Here is a 22,617-nt window from a genome sequence, read left to right as displayed (position 1 = left end):
ACATGAACAACCTTGAACGGGCCCTCCCACATGGGTGAGAGCTTGTGCAGTCCTTCCCTGGAGAGCACCCGCCTGAGCACGAGGTCGCCTACCTCGAGAGTCCTGGGGCGGATGTTGCGGCAGTGGTATCGCCGCAGCGCCTGCTGGTATCTTGCTGCTCGAAGCGCGGCCTCCCGATGGTGTTCCTCCCCCAGCACGAGATCCCTCCCCCGCATGGCGTCCTGCTACGCTTCATCAAACGCCAGGACCCGCGCGGAGCGATGCCTGACCTCGTGAGGGAGGACCGCCTCTGCTCCGTAGACGAGGAAGAACGGGGTTTCACCTGTCGACTTGGTGGCGGTAGTGCGGATAGACCATAGCACGCACTGGAGCTCGTCGTACCAGCCCCTGCCGCAGGCTTCCAGCTTCTTCTTGAAGGTCCTGGTTTTGAGGCCCTTCAGGACCTCCGCGTTGGCGCACTCAGCCTGGCCATTGCTCCGAGGGTGTGCCACCGAGGCGTAGCATATCTGCGTTCCAAGGTTAGCGCAATATGTTTTGAAGAGATTGCTAGTGAACTGTGAACCGTTGTTGGTGATGATGCGATTAGGCACCCCGAATCAGCTTACGAGGCCCTTGATGAACTTGACTGCGGAGCCAGCCGGAATGGCGCGGACAACTTCCACCTCTGCCCACTTGGTGAACTTGTCGATGGCGACGTAGAGGTAGCGATAGCCCCCTGGCGCCCGAGGAAACGGGCCCAGAATGTCCAGCCCCCAAACTATGAACGGCCACGTGAGTGGAATGGTCTGCAAGCCCTGAGTTGGCTGATGAATCTGCTTTGCGTGGTATTGACAGGCTTCACAAGCCTTCACCAGCTCGATTTCGTCGTCGAGTGCCGTAGGCCAACAAAACCCGCTACGGAATGCCTTGCCGACGAGTGTCCGTGACGACGAGTGGTGCCCACAGTCTCCACCGTGGATGTCTGCCAACAACTCTTTCCCCTGCTCCCTGGAGATGCAACACAGGGAAACACCATTGGGCCGCTTCCGGTAAAGCTCTCTGTCTTGGATGCAGTAAGTCGTGGCCTGCCGGGCTATGTGTTCCGCGTCCTCATCCTTCTCTAGTAGAGTCCCTTGCATCAGGTAATCCTTGAGCTCCGCGGTCCAGCATCCTTCCTGGGGCTCCAGCGCCAGGAGCAAGTGTGCTCCTGAGGCTGGGCCACAGGCCGAAGCTCCTGAGGCTGGTGGTTGGGGGAGTACCTCCCGAAGCTGCACTGTGTTTGATAGCGTCGGTGCTGCTGAGGGCCTGAAGAGTCGCTCCTCGAAAATGCCAGGCTCTTGAGGCAGCCGCCTTGATGCTCTCCTGGCGGTGGCATCAGTCTCCTGGTTGGTGTCGCGAGGCACGTGCTTCAGTTCCAGCCCCAGGAACTGCTTTTCCATCCTGCGCACTTCTGCAAGATACGCCTCCATGTGCTCGTCCGTGGGCTCGTATACTTTGTTGGAGAAGTTGACGAGGAACTGTGAGTCTCCCTTGACGGTGAGGCGCTTCACTCCCAGTGCTGCTGCAGCTTTTAAGCCCGCTATGAGGCCTTCGTATTCTGCTATACTATTGGAGACCTTCTCGCCATGCTGGAAACAGAGCTACACGGCATAATAGAGCTTGTCCTGAGTGGGGGACTCGAGCACTGTGCCGGCTCCCGCGCCGTGTCGTGAGAATGCTCCATCGAAGTACATGACCCAGCCGTCTGGTGCTTCGCTTCCTGGGGAAAGCGACCGATCCTCACCTGCTTCGAGCCCTGGCACCTCTGTCCACTCCGCCACAAAATCTGCAAGGGCGGCTCCTTTGATGACCCTGGTTGTGCTGAATTCCAGCTGGAACGCTTGTAGCTCGATGTTCCATTCAGCGACCCTTCCGGCTGAATTGGGGCTCCTGAGTACCCTTTCCAACGGGTAGGCCGAGACGACTTTGATGGGGAGACCTTGAAAGTAATGCCGCAACTTACGCGAGGCCACCAGCAAAGCAAGCAAGAGCTTCTGAGGCATGGGGTATCGGGCCCTTGCATCCCGCAACACCGTGCTGACGAAGTACACGGGGTGCTCGACAAGAGTGGGTGTGCTGGCGGGGCCTGTGCCCTCCAGAGGGTTTTGCGCCTCCTGAGGGGGCTGAGCCCCCAGCGCCTGGCTGCCTGGCGCGGCCTCTTCAGTCCTTGGGGTGCCTTCCTGCTGAGGCTGGACTCCATCTGCCGAGGCCGTGGTCTTCGCGAGGCCTTCTTGGTCTCGTGTCGCCTCGGCTGGGGCCGTGGCTGGGCACAACGCAGCCTTGACTTGGCGCTCTTCCCGAACCGCCACGAGAGCTGCGCTGGCGGAGTAAAGCGTGGCGGCGAGGTAGAGTACCAGGGGCTCGAGGGGGCACGGCACCACCATCATAGGAGGGCTGGTCAGATACCTCTTGAGGTATTGAAACGCTTCATTGGCCTCCTATGTCCATTTGAACAGGCCCTTCTTCTTCATCAGCTTGAAGAAGGGCGGGGCGCGTTCCCCCAGCTTGGAGATGAAGCGCCCCAACGCCGTTACGCGTCCGGCGAGCTTCTGCATTTCTCTGAGGGATTGGGGAGGACTCATGTCTTCGATTGCCTTGACTTTCTCTGGGTTAGCCTCGATTCCTCTGTGGGAAACGAGGAAGCCCAGGAGCTTGCCAGAAGGAACGCCAAACAAGCACTTCTTCGGGTTGAGCCGCAGGTCCACTTCACGAATGCTCGCGAAGGTTTCCTCCAGGTCTTGTATCAGGGTCTTGGCCTCCCGAGTCTTCACCACGATGTCATCGACATAGGCCTCGGCGTTTCTCCCGAGCAGCCGGCCCAAGGCGATATGCATCAGTCGCTGAAAGGTTGCGCCCGCATTGCGCAATCCAAACAGCATGCAAGTGTAGCAGTACACCCCGCATGAGGTCAGGAAGGCCGCCTTCTCCACATCTTCCACCGCCATCTCGATTTGGTGGTAGCCCGGGAACGCATCCAGGAAGCTCAGTAGGTCGCACTCAGCGGTGGAGTCGACGATTTGATCAATGCGAGGGAGCTGGAATGGATCATGGGGGCAGGCCTTGTTGAGGTTGGTGAAGTCGATGCACATGTGCCCCTTTCCTCCCTTCTTCGGCACAACAACTGGGTCCGCCAGCCACTTGGGGTAGCAAACCTCGCGAATGGCACCTGCCTCCTCCAGCTTGCGAGTTTCTTGGACGATGAAGGCCTGCTTCTCGGTGGACTGCCGCCTTGCTTTCTGCTTCACGGGGCGCACATTGGGGCACACATTCCGGTGGTGCTCAATCACCCGCCTCGGGACCCCTACCAGCTGCTTGGGTTCCCATGCGAACACATCCTTGTTTGAGTACAGGAATTTTACCAGCGCCTCCTCCTAGTCCGGGTCAAGATTGGCGCCTATGGTGAAAGTGGCGCCGGATGACCCATCCTCATCCACTGGTACCTGCTTGGTCTTTGCCTTGTCCTGGGTGAACAGCTGCTTCTTCTTGGTTGGCATAGCCCCCTTGGCTTTGGGGGCGGAGTCATCGGCGGGCTGCGCTGCTGCGGCTGCCTTGAGGGCGAGCTTGAGCACTAGCAGAGCTTCTTTGGTATCCCCGGCCAAGGTGAGGACGCCGCAGCTCCCAGGCATCTTCATGAGGTTATAGCCCGGATGGGTCGTCGCCATGAACTGGGCCAAGGCTGGGTACCCCAGGATGGCGTTGTACGGGAGGCTGATGCGGGCGATGTCAAAGTTGACCAGCTCCATGCGGAAGTTGTCGCGGGTGTCGAAGGTCACCGGGAGGCGGATCTGCCCCAGGGAATCGGAGGGACCACCTCCGATGCCCGAGAAGGGCTGGCTGGGTCGGAGTCGCTCCGGTGGCACGTGGAGGAGGCTGAAGGCCTCCACTGAGAGCATGTTGAGGCCGGCACCACCGTCGATGAGGGTCCTGGTGACAGCCACTTGGCAGATGGTGGGAGTGCACTGCATCGGGAGCGCACCCGAGCAGGCGGCGTTGGCGGGGTGATCGTCCGAGCTGAAGGTCAGGTCAGCCTTGGGTGCCACCCAGCCCCGGGGGGCTTCGCGGAGCGTGAGGGCGGTGCCAACCTGGCGGACGTACGGCTTGATGTGGCGGCTCGAAGGTGGCGCTTGTGAGCCGCTCAAGAGAGCTGCGACGACCGGGGGCGCCAGCGCAGCATACTGAGCGAGGAAGAGGTCGCGCAACTCCTCCCAGGAGGCCACCGAGGCCGCCGGCAGGTGGAGCAACCACATGCGCGGAACACCGGTGAGGGCCATGGGAAGCCAGCTGGCCATGACCCTGTCGTCGCCTCCGGCCTTGAGGATAGCCTCCTCATATGCCATCAGGAAAGCTAGCGGATCCGTCGCGCCGCCATAGCGCGGTGGCATCTCTGGCTTGCACTTAATAGGCCACTGCACCTGTCGCAAGGCGGGGGCCAAGGCTTGGAGCCGCTTGGCCCCAGTGCTGGCACCGGCGGCCGGAGCGGGTGTCGCGTTGTCCGCCATGAGGACGGAGCGTGGTGCCGACAAAGAGCGAGTCGGTGGAAGGGAGAGCTCCGGCGCACCCCTACCTGGCGCGCCAAATGTTGGATTTCGGGATCCGGCAGATCCTTAAGGTTCGAAGACTAGGGTGCGTGCAAAGATCTTCTCCCTACCGATCCACGCCCAATCGCCTCGCAAGTATCCAAGCTAGACAATGAACAACACGAGAGACACGAGATTTATACTGGTTCATGCCACCGTTGTGGTGTAATACCCCACTCCAGTGTGTGGTGTGTTGGATTGCCTCAGGGGCTGATGAAGAACAGTATAGAGGAAGAACAGCCTCGCGAGACGTGTTCTTGAGCTGGTGCGGTGTTCTACTTGAGAAGGATTCGATCCCCCGGCTCTAGATGACATGCCTGAGGCTTGCCCCCTCCTACTATGGTGGCTAGCTCTATTTATAGAGGCCCTGGTCCTCTTCCCAAATATTGAGCAGGAAGGGCGCCAACAACGACCATTTTGAAGGGGGACAGCTAGTACAAGCTATCCTGACTAAAGGTGGTCTTCGGCTGCCAAAAGCACTGGTGATGACGCCGTCTTGGGCTCCATGGTGACCTCCGTCCTGCCGCTCTGCTGGTCTTGGTCTCGTTGCACCGGTAAGGACACCTTTGCCTGATGCCTCGGCACTCCGCGCCTATGCTTGCCCCCTTTGCACCAAAGAGGAAGCAAGGATGCTGCGCAGGCTGGCGCCCGCCTAGTCTCGATCGTCATGGCTTGCGTCATGAGCACCTCGCGAGGTACCCTTGCATTGATCTCTCCGCCTCCTCGCGAGCCTGCCTGGCGAGGCCGTGCCTGAGGAAGGCTTGCATTGTCCGCCCCGCGAGGCTTGGCCCCTCGTGAGGGTCTTGAGCTTGAGTTGATGAAGATGGGCCGTACTGGGCCACCCCTTGAGCCACGCCGCAAGCCGCAGGCAGGCAAGTCTGGGGACCCCCGTTCCCAGAACGCCGACAACCGCGCCTTATGGGTAAAACTTACGAAGATGTTCGATGTTCCAGGAGTTGCTCACTGGAATAGCATCTACGGTCTCCAGGCGGACTGCGCCAGGCCCGGTGACTCGTATTACCCGATAAGGGCCTTCCCACTTCAGCGTCAACTTTTTGGAATTCTTGGCCGACTGAACGCGCTGAAGAACAAGGTTGCCTTCCTCAAAGCTTCAGGCATGAACCTTGCGGCTATGGTAGCGGCACAAGGCTTGCTGGTAGCGTGCTGCTCTCACAGCCGCCCGAAGACGATCTTCCTCGAGGAGCGTCGCGCCATCTTGCCGCAATTGCTCTTGCTCAAGCTTGTCCTAAGCGAGCACTCGAGGCGACCTATATGTGAGTTGGATGGGGAGAACTGCTTCTGCCCCGTATACTAGGGCAAAGGGTGTCTGGCCGGTGGCTCGATTAGGCGTCGTTCTGATTGACCAAAGAACCACTGGCAACTCATCAATCCATCGCCTTCCGCTCTGGTGCAGCCTGTCAAAAGTCTTGGTCCTCAGGCCTCGCAGCACTTCAGCATTTGCCTCTCCGCCTAGCCGTTGCTCCGTGGGTGTGCCACGGAAGCAAAATAGACCTTGCTGCCGAGGTCTTGGATGTATTGCATGAAGGTGTGGCTTCTGAACTGCGTGCCGTTGTCGGTGATGATTCTGTTTGGCACACCAAAACAGCAGACTAGCCCCTTGAGCAACTCGACGGCTGACTGTCCCGTCATCTTCCTCACCGCTTCCACCTCCGACCACTTTGTGAACTTGTCGATTGCAACGTACAAGTACTCAAAGCCCCTGACAGCATGGGGGAAAGGGCCCAGTATGTCGAGCCCCAGACCGAAAATGGCCAGGAGAGAGGAATTGTTTGAAGGGCTTGAGCTGGTTGATGAAGCTTCTTCGAATGGAACTGACACACTATACACTTGGTTACTAGTGCCGTTGCATCCTGGAGGGCAGTGGGCCAGAAGAAACCTTGCCGGAACGCCTTGCCGGCAAGGGCCCTCGACCCTATGTGGGGGCCACATATGCCTCCGTGTCTCTCTGCCAACAGCTCTAGTCCTTTCTCCTGGGGAATGCACTTCAATTAAACACCGTTCGGCCTTTTCCTGTACAGGACATCATCAACAAACTGATACATGGCAGATCGGCGGGCTACTTTCTCCGCTTCTTCCTGCTCCTCAGGAAGTTCCCCTGTTTGGAGGAATCGGACAGTATGTTGCACCCATGCCGGAGCCTGGGGCTCGACTGCAAGGACTAAAGGCATTTCTTCTGCCATGGGAGTGTCCATCTCTACGGCCAGGGATTGACGCCCTGCCGGAGTCAGTCGTCCCTCGGCAGGCTAAGTACCCACGGCAACATCCTTGTCGGTGGCCCAAGGGGGCTCGGCGGGAAAGTACTTGCCGGGGCCTGATTTCCTCCGCTTGTTCTGCTCTATTAATGGTTCAATGGATGGTTGAGTTTAACCGAAGCACAAGAGTACCTGGTTCCACAGGTAGCTTGAACGCAGCATGCTTCGACAAGTAATCGGTGATGTCGTTCTCCACTCGGGGAACGTGTTCCGCTTGTATACCGTCAAAGCGCTCTTCCAGCTTCCTCACCTCATCTACGTAGGCCTCCATCAACGGGCTCTGATAATCTTTGTTGACTTGCCTGACGACAAGATGTGAATCACCCCTGACGATGAGCTTCTTAATTCCGAGGTCTGCCGTGATCCTGAGACCGGCAAGCAACCCCTTGTATTTAGCAGTGTTGTTTGTAGACATCTCCCTGGGAAAGTGCATCTGGACTACATACTTGAGATGCTCTTCGGTGGGTGCGACAAGCAGCACACCAGCACCGGCGCCTTGCAGCAAGAAAGCCCCGTCAAAGTACATGATCCAGTTGCGACTTGCTTCCTTGCCGGGGAAAGTGGTCTCCTGGATCTCTTCGTCGGGTGTTGGGGTCCACTCCACAATGAACTCTGCCAAGACTCTGCTCTGGATTGTCGAAGTACTTTCAAACTTCAAACCAAAGCTTGACAGCTCCAAGGCCCACTCCACGATCCTCCCGGTTGCGTCTGGGTTATGCAGTATCCGTTGCAATGGGAGGCGGGTGACGACAGTGATTTCGTGTGCTAGGAAGTAATGACGCAGCTTCCTCGAGGCCATAAGGAGGCCGAAGAGCAATTTCTACACACCGGAATACCTTGACCTAGCCCCCTGCAAGAGGGAGCTGACAAAGTAAACCGGGTGCTGCATCATCTTCTTCTTCTTCTGCACCACTTCATTTGGTTGCACGGGCCCTGGCCCGATGGCGTCAGACTCTGGCGGGGGCCTTGCCTTGCCGGCGCCAGGCCCTGCCGGGAGGAGCTCTGGCTCGCCATCCGCCAGTTCGGCCATTATCGCTGCCTCTTCATCGACCTCCCTCTGTGCCACTAGCGCGGCACTGATCACTTGATTCATTGCCGCTAGATACAACGGCAATGACTCTTGTGGTTTGGGCGCAACCAGTATTGGTGTAGAGGAGAGGTATTTCTTCAAATCCCGCAGTGCTGCTTCGGCCTCTAGGGTCCATTCCATTGGTCCCGCCTTTTTCAAGATTTTGAAAAAGGGGAGGGTGCGCTCGGCAGACTTGGAGATGAATCTGCTCATGGCGGCGACGCAGCCAGTGAGCCGACGCACATCCTTGATCCGCTTGGGCGCCTCAATTTGCTCGATAGCCTTGATCTTGTCTGGGTTTGCCTCGATCCCACGCTGTGACGTAAAGAACCTGAGAAGTTTGCCAGACGGAACGCCGAAGACACACTTCTCAGGGCTCAACTTGAGGTTGATCTTGCGCAGGTTTGCAAACGTCTCCTCTAAATCTTGTACAAGTGCCGCCTTGTCCTTGGTTTTGACCACTATGTCATCCATATAAGCTTCCATATTTCTATGTAGCTGGGGCTCAAAACCAATTTGGACTGCCCTTGCAAACGTTGAGCCAGCACTCTTCAACCCGAAAGGCATCCGTAAAAAGCGATACGTATCACATGGGGTGATGAATGATGTCTTCTCTTCATCTTCTCTTGTCATGAAGATCTAGCGGTAGCCCGAGTAGGCGTCAAGGAATGACAACAGGTCACACCCGGCCGTGGAGTCAACAATCTGGTCGATGCGCGGCAACAGGAAGGGGTCCTTAGGACAAGCCTTATTGATATTTGTGTAGTCAATACACAGCCTCCACTTCCTGTTTGCCTTGCGCACCACCACCGGATTGGCCAACCACGTCGGATGGAGCACTCCTCTCACCAAGCCTGCCGCTTCCAACTTCCTGATCTCCTCTGTGATGAACTCCTGCCGTTCCAAAGACTGCTTCCTGACCTTTTGCTTGATGGGCCGCGCATGGGGACAGACAGCAAGATGGTGCTCAATCACTTCCCTAGGAACGCCGGGGATGTCGGATGCTTGCCATGCAAACACATCGACATTCGCCCATAGGAAAGTGACGAGCGCGCTTTCCTATTTGCTGTCGAGGGTGGAGCTTATGGTGAAAGCCCCTCCCGTGCCATCCTGCTTGACAGACACCTTCTTGGTCTTTGGCGGTGCAGCTCTGGATTTCTTGCTCTTGCCGGTGGAGCTCTCTGGCACGTCCTCGACGGTAGCACAACACTCCGAAGAGGTGCGCTTGCCGGAGTGGGTGCAGGAGGTCTTGCCGGTCTTCTTCTTTCCTCCCGGGGCTTCAGCGGCAGGAGCAAGTGCCTTGGCGGCGATCGCTGCAACTGCTTCCCGGTAGAGTAGGTCAGCGCAGATCAGCGCATCCTTCTTGTCGCTGGGGACGGTGATGATGGTCATCAGCCCAGGTATCTTTAGCGTGTTGTAGGCGTAGTGCGACGCTGCCATGAACTTGGCTAGTGCCGGGCGGCCGAGGATCCCGTTGTAGGGCAAGGGGATCTCGGCTACATCGAATACAATCCTCTCCGTCCTGTAGTTCAACTCGCCTACAAACGTCACAGGTAGCGTGACCTTGCCCTTCGGCTGACTTCTTCCCGGGTTGACCCCTTGAAACGTGCACGTCTCCTTGAGGTCTCCATCAGGAATCTGCAGCCTTTTGATCACAACGGGCGAGATCAAGTTCAGACCGGCCCCGCCGTCAACTAGCATCTTGTTCACCTTAAGGTTGCGTATCGTTGGTGAAACCAACAACGGCAAACACCCGACCACAGTTGTGCGATCAGGGTGGTCCTCGGTGTCGAAGATGATATGCGTGCTGGACCACTTCAGTGGCTTCTGAGCGTCGAATGAGGGCTCCACTGTTGTGATCTCACACGCCCACTACTTGAGCTGGCGGTGAGAGGTATGCAGCGAGGCACCACCATCGACGCACATGGCCTCTATAGCTTTCTGGAACTCATGCTGGCCAGACTCGTCGTCTTCGTCATGATCATCATCTTCCTGCTTCTTGTCGCGGCCCCGAGCGGGCCTCTCTTGCTGGTTATCCTTGCCGCGGCGACCACCTTGGCCGCCACGCTTCTTGCCAGATCCCTCGGCACCATCCTGGCCCTTCTCCTTGTCCCGCCTCTCATGCTGAGCTTTTTGCTTCTCAGCAAGCAGCTCGACTTGCCGGCAGTTCTGGAGGTCGTGGCCCTTCGTGCGGTGGATCTTGCAGTATTGCTTGTCAGAGCCTCCCAGCTTGTCGGCAGCCGCCAAGGCCCGGCAAGCGGCGCACCCGGCAATTTCTTTGTCGGGGTCGTCTGCCTTGGCCTTCTTGGCAGCGCCAGTGTCCTTGGATCCCTCGAGGGCAAGCACGGTCTTGTCCTTGCGTTTCCTGTTGCGGCGCCGGCCTTTCTTCATTGGGGCGGCGGTGTCTTCGCCTGTAGAGTTGGTTTCCGCGCCAGGGTACTTCCTTCCTTCTTCAGCTCGGGCGCATCTATCGGCCAGAACATAAAGTTCGGCCACATCCTTGACTTTGTTCATTGCCAGCTCTTCGCGCATCTTGCGATTGCGCACATTCTGATGGAATGCGCTGATCACGGCGACGGGACGAACATCTGGGATGTTGTATTACACTCGGCTGAACCTCTGTATGTACTTGCGCATGTTCTCACCATTCTTCTGGGGAATGATGTGCAAATCGCTTGCCTGGCCATGAGCTTGGTGGCCTCCAGTGAAGGCACCAACGAACTCATGACACAGATCTGACCAAGGAGAAATGGAATCCGCCGGGAAGTGCATCAACCAGGACATGACATTGGGTTTCAGGGCCAACGGGAAGTAATTGGCTAGCACCTTGTCGTCGCGAGCTCCAGCGGCTTGCATCGCGATGGTGTAGATGCTGAGGAACTCCGACGGGTGGGTCTTGCCATTGTACTTCTCGCCGACACCGGGCTTGAATGAGCGGTGGGACGGCCACTGGAACTGTCGCACCTCACAGGTAATGCCCGGGCAACCCACCTCGTAAGGTAGGCTGCCAGAGCCTCTCGGTGTTGGGTGGTCCATAGCGGGCCCCGCCCGCCTATCCGACTAGTTGTGTGTATCGCGCCAGCGCTCGATGGTAGTTCGAGCGTCTCCGTGGGCTCACTCCCGAAGAACTTGGTGCTGGTCGCGGTGGGTCCGTGGGTCGGACAACGCTATGGAAATGTTATCACAAGCGTCATCACGACGGATCGACACCCGCGGCGGCTGCTGCGAAGGAGGAGAGTGCACCGTGGCCGCAGCACCCCCGGCTCCTCCACCGCTGGTGTGCGGTGGCTCGATAGAGCGTCGGCCCGAGGGCCCCGCTGGTCGCGGCTCTTCTTTGTTGGCGACACCGACGAGGCTCCGGATGGTGGCTCTCCACTCGTCGAGCTTTTCTGCAGCAGGAGGGAAGTCGAGGAGCTGCTGTGCATGCGCCAAAGCTTCCGCTGGCGTGGGTGGCGGCGAAAGTTGTGCGGACCGTGTCGCGCTCTGACTTCTAACCATGTCAGAAGGAGCTCTATCACGGCCTGGCGGCTGTGCACCATTTTCGCCAGCACTTCAGCAGGCAAGCTGACCTCCTTCGTCCCGCGAGCGATGCACAGGACTCTTCCCACGGTGGCGTCCGGGGTCACCGGCATGGTGGTGCTGCTCGTCACGCACACCCTGGGAAGAGCGCGTCGTGGGCGCCGTCGCAGGCGTCCTGGAGGTTGCTGCGCTGCCCGTAGGTGGGACGGCACCACCTCTGGGGGCCCCGCGCCGCCTGCAGGGGCACAGCTCCGTCCTCGGGTCTGGCGATGTGCGGCCCGTCGTCTTGCGCACGAACGACGCTGCTCGCCAGGCTCTGACCGCCAGAGCGGTGTTGGTGCTCGCGGGCCGCGCCTCGGGTTCTGTCCGTGACCGGCCCGCTGCTCGCCCGCACCGGTATGGGCCGTCCGGCTCCGGATGAGCCGATCACCGTGATCGTCTTCTTCTTGGGAGCCATGGCGATGAAGAACTGCTAGGCTAACCGCTAGACCGGATTTTCACAACTGCGCCCCCTACCTGGCACGCCAAAGATGTCGGGGGAAATCGACACCTATGGAATCACTGGGATCCCTTCTATGGTTGGCGGGCGTGGGGTTGTGCAAAGAGCGGGTCTGACAGGAAGCACACAGATCGTTTACCCAGGTTCGGGCCGCGGAGATGCGTAATACCCTAGTCCTGCTTTGGTGGATGTATTTGAGTGTTCTTGTGTTCTTGAGCTAGCTACGGGGTGTAATCTGCCCAAAAGATCTGAATCCCTCTCCCGGTCGCCTCGGGCCTCCTTTTATAGACAAAAAGGGGTTGCCACAGCGGCACACAGGAGGTGGAAAGGTGTACAGTGGATGAGTCTATCCTCTGGCACCATCGGACAAACGCATTTAATGCGCTGCCGACGTGCCCCTCTTGCTTTATCGGGGACAGCAAGGAAGAACGTACCAGCTGTCGCTGCCTCGCCTGGCTTCGACACGCGTCCGGGCTGACGGGGCGTCGTGGCGCCACATTGGCTGGCTGCTGGGCTGGCACGGTGGTGGAGCCTTCATGAAGATTTGCATGCCACCACGCAGGTGCTTGCTGGGTCGGTGTAGAGGCCGCTCGTCGCCACGCAGGTGCCTGCCCAGCTAGTTGAGCTAGCAGCTGCATGGGGACGGCGGTGGTGTCTTGGCACGCGTGGGCCTGGCTGCGGTCCCGCTGGTGCCCTCGGCAAGGGCCTTGCCGGGGGCCCGGCAAGGGTCTTGCCGTGGCGTCGCGGTCGTCCCCGCAAGGCGCTCGCCGGGGGTCTCGTGGATTTCCTCGGCTAGGATCCTGCCGAGGGTCATCGTCTTCTGGTCCTCATCTGATCTTGTGTGTTTATGATCTTGACGAAGATCTTTATGCCATCTCAGAGGTGCCTCCCGAGCCCTGGTCCCAATGTGGTTGTTGGAAAACCTTTGGGCTCAAGGGTGGCGTGCCCCGCTGGCGTTGGGCAAGTTGCCCCGGCAAGGGTCTTGCCGGGGGAGTCCACCTCGCCCTTTTGCTCTTTGTGGTCTCTGGGTCTTGGTGTTGCTTTGGCTGTCTTGTGCTCCGGCTTCCCTCCTCTGCCCTGCTTGGTGTGGTCATGGGCGCGGCTCTAACTGCCCGTGCACAAGTAAAGGGGTCAAAAGGAGAGCCCCTACTTTTGTACACCGACAACATCTTATTATAATTTCCATAAGAATTTTTGTAGGAATTACCATAATTATTAGAGGAATTACTAGGAAATGGCCTAGGATTAAAATTACCTCTATACGCGTTATTACCAAAATTGTTCCTACCAACAAAATTCACATACATAGATTCATTATTATTTTCAATCAAAGTAGACAAAGGCATATCATTAGAATCAATAGAAGCACTCTTGCTAGCAAATAATTTCATAATCTCATCCATCTTTCCACTCAAAACATTAATCTCTTCAATTGCATGCACTTTTTTACTAGTGGAAGATCTTTCGGTATGCCATTGAGAATAGTTAACCATAATATTATCTAGGAGTTTAGTAGCCTCTCCTCAAGTAATTTCCATAAAAGTACCTCCCGCGGCCGAATCTAAAAGATTTCTAGAAGCGAAATTCAATCTGGCATAAATTTTTTGTATAATCATCCACAAATTCAAACCATGAGAAGGGAAATTTTGTATTATCAATTTCATCCTCTCCCGAGATTGTGCAACATGTTCATGATCAAGTTGCTTAAAATTCAAAATATCGTTCCTAAGGGAGATGATCTTAGCGGGAGGAAAATACTTGGAAATAAAAGCATCTTTACACTTATTCCATGAATCAATACTATTTTTAGGCAAAGATGAAAACCAAGTTTTAGCACGATCTCGTAGTGAGAACGGAAATAGCTTCAATTTAACAATATCATTACCCACATCTTTTGTTCTTTTGCATATCACGTAACTCAATGAAACTATTAAGATGGCATGCGACATCTTCACTAGGAAGGCTGGAAAATTGATCTTTCATAACAAGATTTAGCAAAGCGGCATTAATTTCATAAGATTCTGCATTAGTGGCGGGAGCAATCAGAGTACTAATAAAATCATTGTTATTGGTGTTGGAAAATTCACACAATTTGGTATTCTCTTGAGCCATCGTGACAAAGCAAGCAATCCAACACACGAGCACACAAAAAGCAAACGAAGGAGACGAACGGAAGAGGGGCGAAGAAAAGGCAAATCTTTTCGAAAATCATTTTAGAAGTGGGGGAGACAAAAACGAGAGGCGAATGTCGAATAATGTAATGCAAGAGATGAGAGTTCATAATGGGTACTTGGTATGTCTTGACTTGGCGTAGACCTCCCCGGCAACGGCGCCAGAAATTCTTCCTGCTACTTCTTGAGCTTGCGTTGGTTTTTCCTTTGAAGAGGAAAGGGTGATGCAGCAAAGTAGAGATAAGTATTTCCCTCAGTTTGAGTACCAAGGTATCAATCCAGTAGGAGACAACGCACAAATCACCGAATACCTGCACAAACAATCAAACAACTTGCACCCAACGCGATAAAGGAGTTCTCAATCCCTTCACGGTTACTTGCAAAACCGAGATCCGGTAGATATAGATAAATAGTAAAGTAAATATTTTTGGTATTTTTGGTTTAAAGATCGGAAAGTAATAGATTGCAGAAATAGACCCTAATATTGTAGATCGGAAACTAATATTGTAGATCGGAAACTTATATGATGGGAAATAGACCCGAGGGTGATAATCCCCAAGTGTAGGGAATCATCATAGCAATTCCCAAAGGTGGAAGTGATAAGTATTGAGTGTCGAACACACAAGGAGCTAAAGGTAAGATCAATATTCTCTCAAGTCCTGCCACTGATACGACTCTACGTACACCGAACGTTTGCTTCCCACTAGAAACGAGAAATAAAACTACGTTGTGGTTATGAAGAGGATAACTTTGCATTATATCGGAGAGCTAAAATATAAAAGTAGGTGCTGTTATGATAAATTTAGAATATATTACTAAATATTATAAACAGCGAGTGTGGAATAATGATGGATCGGTGTGCGGAATTGTCCTAGGCAATTGTTAACAAGACTGGTAGTCGTCATTGCAATTTCATATGAGGGAGAGGCATAAGCTAACATACTTTCTCTTCTTGGATCATATGCACTTATGATTGGAACTCTAGGAAGCATCCGCAACTACTAAAGATCATTAAGGTAAAATCCAACCATAGCATTAAAGCATCAAGTCCCCTTTATCCCATACGCAACAACCCCCTTACTCGGGTTTATGCTTCTGTCACTCAAGCAACCCACTATAAGCGAATCATAAACGTATTGCAACACCCTACAGCGGGAATCCCTCACGCTTGCGCGACACGGAGGGCACAATAGGACAGCACCAAAATAAAACATACAACTCGTACCAATCTAGATCATCAATCAACCCAAAGACAAAGGATATCTACTCAAAACATCATAAGATGGCAACACCTCATTGGATCATAATATGTGGCATAAAGCACCATGTTCAAGTAGGGATTACAGCAGGCTACGGGAGAGTGGACCGCGTAAAAGAGATGATGATGGTGATGTTGCTGAAGACGATCACCGCGGCGATGATTCCCCTCCCGATGGCACTTCGGCGCAACCGAGAGAGAGGAGGAGAGGTTCTCCCCCTTGTGCTTCCTCCTCCATGGCCTCCCCCCTAGATGGGGAGAGGTTCTCCTCTGGTCCTTGGCCTTCATGGCGATGATGGCCCCTCCGGGATCCTCCTCCATGGCCACCGGTGATGATGGCCCCCTCCGGCAGGGTGCCAGAGCGGGCCTAGATTGATTTCTCATGGCTACAGAGGCTTGCGGCGGCGTAACTTCTGATCTAGGTTATTTTCTGGAGCTTTCTGTATTTATAGGATTTTTTGGCGTAGGTCTCACGTCAGGGGGGTCTCTGAGTCGTCCATGAGATAGGGGCCCACGCCCAGGGGGGTGGGCGCGCCCCCCACCCTCGTGGACAGCCCGGGACTCTTCTGGCCCAACTCTTTTACTCCGGGGGCTTCTTTTGGTCCATAAAAAATAATCAAAAATTGGCACGTCAGTTGGACTCCGTTTGGTATTCCTTTTCTGCGATACTCAAAAACAAGGAAAAAACAGAAACTGGCATTGGGCTCTAGGTTAATAGGTTAGTCCCAAAAATCATATAAAATATCATATAAATGCATATAAAACATCTAAGATGGATAATATAATAGCATGAATACTTCATAAATTATAGATACGTTGGAGACGTATCAGCATCCCCAAGCTTAATTCCTGCTCATCCTCGAGTAGGTAAATGATAAAAGAAATAATTTATGAAGTGTGAATGCTAGCAGGTGCACAAGTTTGATCAATGATAATTTCAATCACCTTTTCTAGCATCATTATATGTAATAACAGTAGCTCATCTCATAAAACTTTTCATGATCAAGTAACAAGCTATTCACATGTTAAAGTATAGATCATAAACTTTCTTGAAAACTAACAAACAGTGCTTTTAGTCATCAAACAATTGCAATTCATCTTATTTTCGGGAAGGGTCTATGGAAGAGCTTTGATTCAGCAAACCCCACATACTAAACTATCATTTAATCTTTCACAATTGTTAACACTCATGTGATATTTATGGGTTCAAAGTTTTAATCGGACACAAAGAAAGATAGGGGCTTATAGTTTAGCCTCCCAACCTTTTACCTCAAGGGTAGTCTCAACAATAATAATTTATGAAAACCTACATCCAAGTGGATATATATCTGGATCGCTCCAACACAAAGTGCTTGCCAAAGGAAAAAGTGTAAAAAGGAAAGGTGATGATCACCATGACTCTTGTATAAGGGTAGAAGATAAAAGTAAAAGATAGGCCCTTCACAGAGGGAAGCAGAGGTTGTCATGCGCTTTTATGGTTGGATGCACAAAATATTAATGCAAAAGACCTTTATTATGCAGTCCGTCGCTTTTATTTCTTTCCTATCACAAGTTCGTATAAAGCTTATTTTCTTCGCACTAATAGATCATACATATTTAGAGAGCAATTTTTATTGCATGCACCGATGACAACTTACTTGAAGGATCTTACTCAATCCATAGGTAGGTATGGTGGACTCTCATGGCAAAACTAGGTTAAGGGTTTGGAAGCACAAGTAGTATCTCTACTTGGTGCAAAGAATTTGGCTAGCATGAGAGGGAAAGGCAAGCTCAACATGTTGGATGATCCAAGACAATATAACGTTTCGGATATAGGAAAACATAACCCATTAAGTTGTCTTCCTTGTCCAACATCAACTTTTTAGCATGTCATATTTTAATGAGTGCTCACAATTACAAAAGATGTCTAAGATAGTATATTTATATGTGAAATCTCTCTTCCTTCAATATTCTTTCATGAATTGTTCAAGTGACCAATTCTGTGTTTGCTAACTTTCAATAAGTTTACTACCTATACATATTATGTGTGAAGTCATTACTCCCCATGGTATAAGAATATGAAACATATATAAATTCAGATTTATGATATTCAATTCACTCAACCATTTATTCATAGGATATACGTGAAGCACGTGAGTAAATGACAAACTACTCCAAAAGATATAAGTGAAGAACACCGAGTAGTCAAATAATTAACTAGCGATGGGAGGATTCTTTTTCATTCAAGATTTCAGATCCAATGATTTTATTCAAACAGCAAGTAAAATTGAAAATACGCTCCAAGCAAAACACATATCATGTGACGAATAAAAATATAGCTCCGAGTAAGGTATACCGATAGTTTTGAAGACGAAAGAGGGGATGCCTTGCGGGGCATCCCCAAGCTTAGCCGCTTGAGTCTTCCTTGAATATTACCTTGGGGTTCCTTGGGCATCCACAAGCTTAGGATATTTCCACTCCTTATTCTCCTCATATTGATATCTCACCCAAAGCTTAAAAACTTCAATCACACAAAACTTAACGGAACTTCGTGAGATAGGTTAGTATGATAAATAGTAAAGCATTCACTTTGGTACTGTCAAAGACAAGGTTCATAATTGTTCTCACACAATGCCTACTTTAACATACCATTCCTACAATTTATATTGAGAAATATAAGCCATAGAAACTAGAAAACAAGCAAACTATGCAATGAAAACAGAATCTGTCAGAAACAGAACAGTCTGTAATGATATGAACAGCAACCATAATTATGCTACTCCAAAAATTATGAAATAAGTTTGTGGACGTGAGTAATTTGTCTATTAATCTTCTGCAAAAAGAATCAACTAAAAATCACTCTTCTGTAAAAAATGGCAGCTAATCTCGTGAGCGCAAAGTTTCTGTTTTTTTACATCAAGATCACATTAACTTTCACCCAAGTCTTCCCAAAGGTCTTACTTGGCACTTTATTGAAACAAAAGCTATAAAACATGATTGCTACAATAGCTTAATCATGTAAACACGCAAAAACAGTAAGGGTAAATATTGGGTTGTCTCCCAACAAGCGCTTTTCTTTAGTGCCTTTTAGCTAGGCATGATGATTTCAATGATGCTCACATAAAAGAAAAGAATTGAAACATAAAGAGAGCATCATGAAGAATATGACTAGCACATCTAAATCTAACCCACTTCCTATGCCTAGGGATTTTTTGAGCACATAATTTATAGCAACAAGAATCAACTAGCATAGGAAGGCAAACAAGTATAACTTCAAAACTTTAAGCACATAGAGAGGAAACTTGATATTATTGCAACTCCTACAAGTATATATTCCTCCCTCATAATAATTTTCAGTAGCATAATGAATGAATTCAACAATTTAACCATCACATAAAGCATTATTTTCATGATCTACAAGCATAGAAATTTTTCTACTCTCCACATAAGCAAAATTCTTCTCATTCGGAATAGTGGAATCACTAATTCCAAAAGTTGACACTCTTCCAAACCCGCTTTAGATGATAGTATTATTCATACTCCAAAATATATAAGTGAAGTTCATGGAGCATTCTACAATTAATATAGACAAACCAATATCCAAGCTCAAAATATATAAGTGAAGCACACGAAGCATTCTATAAAACCATACGCAAAAGATTTAAGTGAAGCACAAAGAGCATTCTATAAGGTCATACTCAAAAGATATAAGTGAAGCACATGAATCATTCTATAAATCAATGAAGGGCTATCTCATACTAGCATGGTTCTTAAAGGAAAAACAAAAACACAAAGGACAAAAATCATGTGAACAAAACAAAAACCGAGGTATACCGATAATTGTTGAAGAAGAAAGATGGGATGCCAACCGGGGCATCCCCAAGCTTAGATGCTTGAGTATCCTTGAAATATTTACTTGGGGTACCTTGGGAATCCCCAAGCTTGAACTCTTGCCTCTCTTTATTCTTCTCATATTGATAGCTCCTCGATCTTCGAACACTTCATCCACACAAAACTTTAACAAAAACTTTGTGAGATCCGTTAGTATAATAAAGCAAATCACTACCTTTAGGTACTGTTGAAAACTGATTACAAATTCATATTAGAACTATGTCTACTGTATTCCAACTTCACCATGGTTCATACCCCCCGATTCTACCCATAGATTCATCAAAATAAGCAAACAACACACGAAAAACAGAATCTGTCAAAAACAGGACAGTCTGTAGTAATCTGGAAGTTTAGTAAACTTATGTAACTCCAAAAACTTTTAAACAAATATGAAAATTTAAACAATTTGTACAGAAGTAATGTGCAAAAAGTTTCAGACCCATTTGACTTTCCAGTAAAAAATGAAAATTCACGCGCTATAGCCAAAGTTTCTGTTTTTGTACTGCACATAGTAAACAAGCAAACTAATCATCCGAAAACCAAAGCTTGGCACATTATTTTTATAATAAAATGGATATATACAAGGGGATAATTATTTTCAGAGAAGCTTCCATGAAATTTTTTACATTGTTTCCATGAGCATGAACACAAGTGCTCAAGGTCGACCCTCACTTCTTCAATGCATAAGCTTCCAATCACTTCTCTTATTGAAAAACTTTTTAGGCATGAGAGGCAAGTAAATTTTTTTGTATTTTCATTCTTAAAAAATGTATGTTTCACCCACAACTAAACAGAAACAAAAAGGAAAAACAAAATCTACTTAGTGAAGAAAGCAAACAAGCACACACGAGAATATCAACCCCACGCTATTGCTCCCCGGCAACGGCGCCAGAAAAGAGCTTGATGATCCCCAAGTGCAGGGAATCATCGTAGCAATTCCCAATGGTGGAAGTGATAAGTATGGAGTGTCGAACCCACAAGGAGCTAAAGGTAAGATCAATATTCTCTCAAGTCCTATCTACCACTGATACGACTCTACGTACACCGAACGTTTGCTTCCAACTAGAAACGAGAAATAAAACTACGTTGTGGGTATGAAGAGGATAACTTTGCATGATATCGGAGAGCTAAAATATAAAAGTAGGTGCTGTTATGATAAATTTAGAATATATTACTAAATATTATAAACAGCGAGTGTGGAATAATGATGGATCGGTGTGCGGAATTGTCCTAGGAAATTGTTAACAAGACCGGTAGTCGTCATTGCAATTTCATATGAGGGAGAGGCATAAGCTAACATACTTTCTCTTCTTGGATCATATGCACTTATGATTGGAACTCTAGGAAGCATCCGCAACTACTAAAGATCATTAAGGTAAAACCCAACCATAGCATTAAAGCATCAAGTCCCCTTTATCCCATACGCAATAACCCCCTTACTCGGGTTTATGCTTCTGTCACTCAAGTAACCCACTATAAGCGAATCATAAATGTATTGCAACACCCTACAGCGGTAATCCCTCACGCTTGCGCGACATGGAGGGCACAATTGGACAGCACCAAAATAAAACATACAACTTATACCAATCTAGATCATCAATCAACCCAAAGACAAAGGATATCTACTCAAAACATCATAAGATGGCAACACATTATTGGTTCATAGTATGTGGCATAAAGCACCATGTTCAAGTAGGGATTACAGCGGGGTGCGGGAGAGTGGACCGGTAAAAGAGATGAGGATTGTGATGAGGATGGTGATGTTGATGAAGACGATCACAGTGGCGATGATTCCCCTCCCGATGGCACTCCAGCACCACCGAGAGAGAGGAGGAGAGGTTCTCCCCCTTGTGCATCCTCCTGCATGGCCTCCCCCTAGATGGGGAGAGGTTCTCCCTCAGGTCCTTGGCCTTCATGGCGATGATGGACCCTCCGGGATCCTCCTCCATGGCCTCCGGTGATGATGGCCCCCTCCGGCAGGGTGCCAGAGAGGGCCTAGATTGATTTCTCGTGGCTACAGAGGCTTGCGGCGGCGGAACTTCCGATCTAGGTTATTTTCTGGAGGTTTCTGTATTTATAGGAATTTTTGGCATAGGTCTCATGTCAGGGGGGGTCTCCGAGTCGTCCACGAGATAGGGGCCCACGCCCAGGAGGGTGGGCGCGCCCCCACCCTCGTGGACAGCCCGGGACTCTTCTGGCCCAACTCTTTTACTCCGGGGGCTTCTTTTGGTCCATAAAAGATCATCAAAAATTGGCACGTCAATTGGACTCCGTTTGGTATTCCTTTTCTGCGATACTCAAAAACAAGGAAAAACAGAAACTGGCATTGGGCTCTAGCTTAATAGGTTAGTCCCAAAAATCATATAAAATATCATATAAATGCAAAAACATCTGAGATGGATAATATAATAGCATGAATACTTCATAAATTATAGATACGTTGGAGACGTATCAGAGGGCCATAGGTTTCACTAGAGGCTTCTCTCAAAATAGCAAATAATACAGTGGGTGAACAAATTACTGCCGAGAAATTGATAGAAAAGCACAAAGTTATGACGATATCTAAGGCAATGATCATGAATATAGGCATCATGTCGGTGTCAAGTAGACCGAAACGATTCTGCATCTACTACTATTATTCCACACATCGACCGCTATCCAGCATGCATCTAGAGTATGAAGTTCATACAGAACGAACGCATTAAGTAAGATGACATGATGTAGAGGAATTAACTCAAGCAATATGATGAAAACCCCATCTTTTTATCCTTGATAGCAACAATACAATACGTGCCTTGCTGCCCCTACTGTCACTGGGAAAGGACACCGCAAGATTGAACGCAAAGCTAAGCACTTCTCCCATTGCAAGAAAAACCAATCTAGTTGGCCAAACCAAATCGATAGTTCGAAGAGAATTACAAAGATATCAAATCATGCATATAAGAATTCAGAGAAGATTCAAATAATATTCATAGATAAGCTGATCATAAATCCACAATTCATCGGATCTCGGCAAACACACCGCAAAAAAGTATTACATCGAATAGAACTCCAAGAACATCGAGGAGAACATGGTATTGAGAATCAAAGAGAGAGAAGAAGCCATCTAGCTACTAGCTATGGACCCGTAGGTCTGTGGTAAGCTACTGATACGTCCATTTTGCATCATGTTTTCTTACTGTTATTTATAATGTTTTTATACATAATAATGCTTTTTGGAGTAATTCTAATGCCTTTCTCTCATAATTTGTAGGGAACACACCAAGCGGGAGAATTCCGGCAGCTGGAAATCTGGACCTGGAAAAGCTACGTCAGGCCACCTATTCTGCACAACTCCAAATGAGCTGAAACTTCATGGAGATT

General features: G+C 50.3%; 1 protein-coding gene across 1 annotated transcript; it reads right to left on the bottom strand.

Annotated features, from left to right (window-relative positions):
* Positions 1-459: 459 nt before the first annotated feature.
* LOC109735579 (uncharacterized) lies at positions 460-1,448 on the bottom strand. The gene is made up of 2 exons (XM_020294796.1): positions 833-1,448; positions 460-506 (listed from the first exon to the last, which is right to left on the bottom strand). The coding sequence occupies exons 1-2, from the start codon at positions 1,446-1,448 to the stop codon at positions 460-462; spliced, it is 663 nt and encodes a 220-aa protein (XP_020150385.1).
* Positions 1,449-22,617: the final 21,169 nt, after the last annotated feature.

The sequence above is a fragment of the Aegilops tauschii genome, chromosome 2 (genome assembly GCF_002575655.3).
Source record: "Aegilops tauschii subsp. strangulata cultivar AL8/78 chromosome 2, Aet v6.0, whole genome shotgun sequence".
In the NCBI taxonomy this organism is placed as follows: Eukaryota; Viridiplantae; Streptophyta; class Magnoliopsida; order Poales; family Poaceae; genus Aegilops; species Aegilops tauschii.
Note: the sequence above shows the minus strand (reverse complement) of the source record. Positions and strands in the feature narration are given on the sequence as shown.

Coding starts and splice junctions, on each gene's coding strand:
- LOC109735579 (XM_020294796.1), bottom strand. CDS start 1,448: ATGGAGGCGTATCTTGCAGAAGTGCGCAGGATGGAAAAGCAGTTCCTG. Junction 507..832: donor GGTGAAGGCTTGTGAAGCCT/GTCAATACCACG, acceptor CTTGGAACGCAG/ATATGCTACGCCTCGGTGGC.